The sequence below is a fragment of the Rhizophagus irregularis genome, chromosome 4, assembly GCF_026210795.1.
Source record: "Rhizophagus irregularis chromosome 4, complete sequence".
In the NCBI taxonomy this organism is placed as follows: domain Eukaryota; kingdom Fungi; phylum Glomeromycota; class Glomeromycetes; order Glomerales; family Glomeraceae; genus Rhizophagus; species Rhizophagus irregularis.
The window spans coordinates 2,755,182-2,758,494 of record NC_089432.1 but is presented as its reverse complement, the minus strand read 5'-3'; the positions used below and the strand labels follow the sequence as shown (position 1 = coordinate 2,758,494).

Genomic DNA, 3,313 nt, shown 5'->3' with positions numbered 1-3,313 from the left:
TTTCATTTGTTGATATGGTATGAATTATATGATAGTTAGGAATAATCTGCATTTTTGTTTAACTATTCACAAAGAAAACTAACTTCGAAATCACGAAGTGTAATATGAATTTTAATCAAATAATTTGAAATTAAAACGCAGTAAGGAACTATTAAGGTAATTTTCATGTCGGTAAAATGCTGTCAGTATTGTAAAACTAAAATCATTTAAATGAGTATAAAAAATTTTGATATCCTAAATATAGCAAAATTCATAAAAAATTGAGCAAAATAAATAATAAGAAACGGGGGGTTTTTTTATTGATATTTGGGAGACTATCAATGGTAATAGATAAGGAGAAAATTTATTTTTATTACTTTTGGTTATTAGGCTAACTTTATTCACGTGGCAAGGTTGTCCGCGCTCCTATTTCAAAAAAAACAATAATAAATAATAATAAACACAGAATAATGAATAAAAGATAAAATTAGATTTACTTATTTAACTATTATTATTTAACTAAAATACTATGATAAATCTATTTTTTAAAAAAAGAACTCTATACTCCTTTGAACAGGATGTGCGAATTTTATTGTCAATTATAGATTGATTCAAATGGACAAAGCGAATCAAGCCAAGTCATAGCTCTTGGCAGAAAATCATTGAAAATCTAGGTTTTGAAATTATATATATAACTTTACCACTGCCACCAAAATTTGTTTTACAGAATCAACTTACGTTTAGAAAAAGAAGCAGAGATTGAAACTCCCAAATTGAAGCATTAAAATAGGCTAAACCTTCAACATTCATTTCTACCGCCACAACTACTCAAACTAATACTCCTCCAGGTCTACCAACTGAAAAAAGTTATTAACTAATATGAAATTTCAAAGCTTTTACCTTCTTACTGTCATTTTCATGTGTTTCTATATAATGGACATTAAAGGTAAAGTCCTTACATTTAATAATATGTTCTCCATTCTCTTTTCTAATGATTCAACTTTTTGGTTTAATTTATAGCATATAGTACCGACACGGAATTGGCTTTGACTCTCTGCAGTTGTAGAATTTGGGTAGAGGATTCAAATGGTTACCGCATAGCCGGTAGCAAACACTACAGTGATTGTAGTTACGATAACTATGGCCCGAATTTCCATCAATACCTTACGTTTCCAGATGAAACGTACACGGTTTATGCTAAAGTTTTAGGTAGTTTCGAGAAAAAGAAAATACGGGGACCTTTTAATGCGGGTGCCTGTTTTGTTATAACAGGCAGTGTTGATGATTGGAAATTTGATCAAGTAACTTGTAAGCCTTAATCGTTTATTTGGATATTATCTCAGTATGTTGAAGATGTGAACCAATTAAATCTGTTTCTCTAGTTGCATAATTAATTATTTTCTAGAAATATGACATCATTAATAATTAATACAAAAATTTTTAATTTTTCGAAAAATTATTTACCAAAAAAATTTTACCAAAATTTCTCTGTGGCAAATTTAATGTAGTGTAATTCATAACTATAATCAAATTACTCATTGTAATAACTTCATGATTTTTATTATTATTTTCGAAAAACATAACTAATATTTATCAATTTGGTATTAATACTTTTCGTAATAAAATTATTATTTTTTTAAAAAATAATTATTAAAACATTTAAATGAACTAATCTGTTATAATATATTTGAACTAACCCGTTACCGGTTTTTACTCATTTCAATCATGTTATTGAATAATATATTTACGATTCCATGATCCACATTCCATAAATTTCTAAACTAGTAAGGATTCCCTTATAGGTGATTGAAGATACTCTTCCGCCGACAAAAACTAATTTTTCAAGGTCCTGTAAAAAAAGTCGATCCATTTTTAATATTTCATCTTTTTTTCCATAAAGGGCTCATATTCCCTATAAAAAAATTGGATACGTTTTATAAAGTTTTTATACGATTTTTTTCCTTAGAAATAACGTATCATAATAGAATACGGAAAAATGCACAATTCCGTATCACTAAAAATATGGTTTGGGTACGGAATTTGCACGGAATTCATATCCTGGGTTTTTATATGCATTGTTTACAAAACTCTTGTGTTTATCCCAGCGCCTTCGTTGTGTCTCAATGTCGATGGCGCTGCGGCTCTCATCTCGCATATCTTATTGATGTCATCACACTCTCGAAACAAGACCCAAGTTTTTACGCAGAACATTAAAAAAAAAAAGTCACTAAACACTCTAGGAAGAAAAAATCGAACGTTAAAGAAATTCATTCTAATCGTCTTAGGATTAGTTATAACGTTACGATTCGAAAATACAAATTTGGCCTTGGTAATAAAGTGCCAGCTCATAAAAACATCATGGAACAAAAAACAGAACATAAGGGGACCGTGACAGAACGAGTCTACTACAAAGAATTCCTATAAAAAATTTTTCACATTAGGTTATCTCACCCTAAACAACAACCTATTATTAACGATCCAAACACTTTTTTCAGAAGAACTCTACCGCCAGACAATTCATCACACACTACCATGAACGACGTATCCTACATCTCGGCTATGGAAATGCAAGAGACGAATTACTTGCCACCTACGCCCGCACACAACTGCTAACTCACCATTACAAACAATTCCGGACTTGATAAAAAATGCATCATTCTATACCTGACAATATTTACATAAAGTATCGTACGTTAGATAAAAAAAAAATACGAATGATTAGTTTAGTTAGAATTCTCAATTTGTAATTTTGTTCGTTTTTCTTTTATTGTCTCTAACAGCACTGGTCACGCCTAGTGTTTTTTATAAATTATAGTCTCGTGAGAGTTGGGTTTATACTGTTACCGGTAGTGTTTTGTGCTCAGATCCCAGATTTGTATTACCCCATTGTTGAAAAATAAAAATAAAAATAAAAATAGATAATGGATCAGTCAAAATTAATAATCATTTATAATAAAATAGATAATGGATCAGCCAAAAATAATAATAAAAGGGAAGAGCATAGGAAAATGTTTTTGGAGGAGCACATAATTATCAGTTGAAAAATAGAAATATTAATAGTTTTTGTTGTTTTGAAATTTTAGCTGATATAAACTATTAGTGTTTTGGTTATATATATTCTATATTTTCATAGGTAAGATATTATGTAATTTCTAAACGAGTTTTAACTAATAAAGTTGCAAAAAAGAGTCTAGATTTCGAGATGCATTTATTTCATCGAAAATCGTCTCATCGACAATTAACTTCACGACCAATCATTTTACAGACAAGATCATTTCACCTATTTCACCTACAATTGTTTCATCGATGGTTATTTCACTGACAACTTTATATA

The 3,313-nt window shown here is 29.4% G+C and overlaps 1 protein-coding gene across 1 annotated transcript; it reads left to right on the top strand.

Annotated features, from left to right (window-relative positions):
• Window positions 1-912: 912 nt before the first annotated feature.
• OCT59_023922 (uncharacterized protein) lies at window positions 913-1,298 on the top strand (the record flags this gene model as incomplete). The annotated part of the gene is made up of 2 exons (XM_025318816.2): window positions 913-925; window positions 1,000-1,298. 2 exons carry the CDS (start codon window positions 913-915, stop codon window positions 1,296-1,298), a joined length of 312 nt encoding a protein of 103 aa, XP_025175239.2.
• Window positions 1,299-3,313: the final 2,015 nt, after the last annotated feature.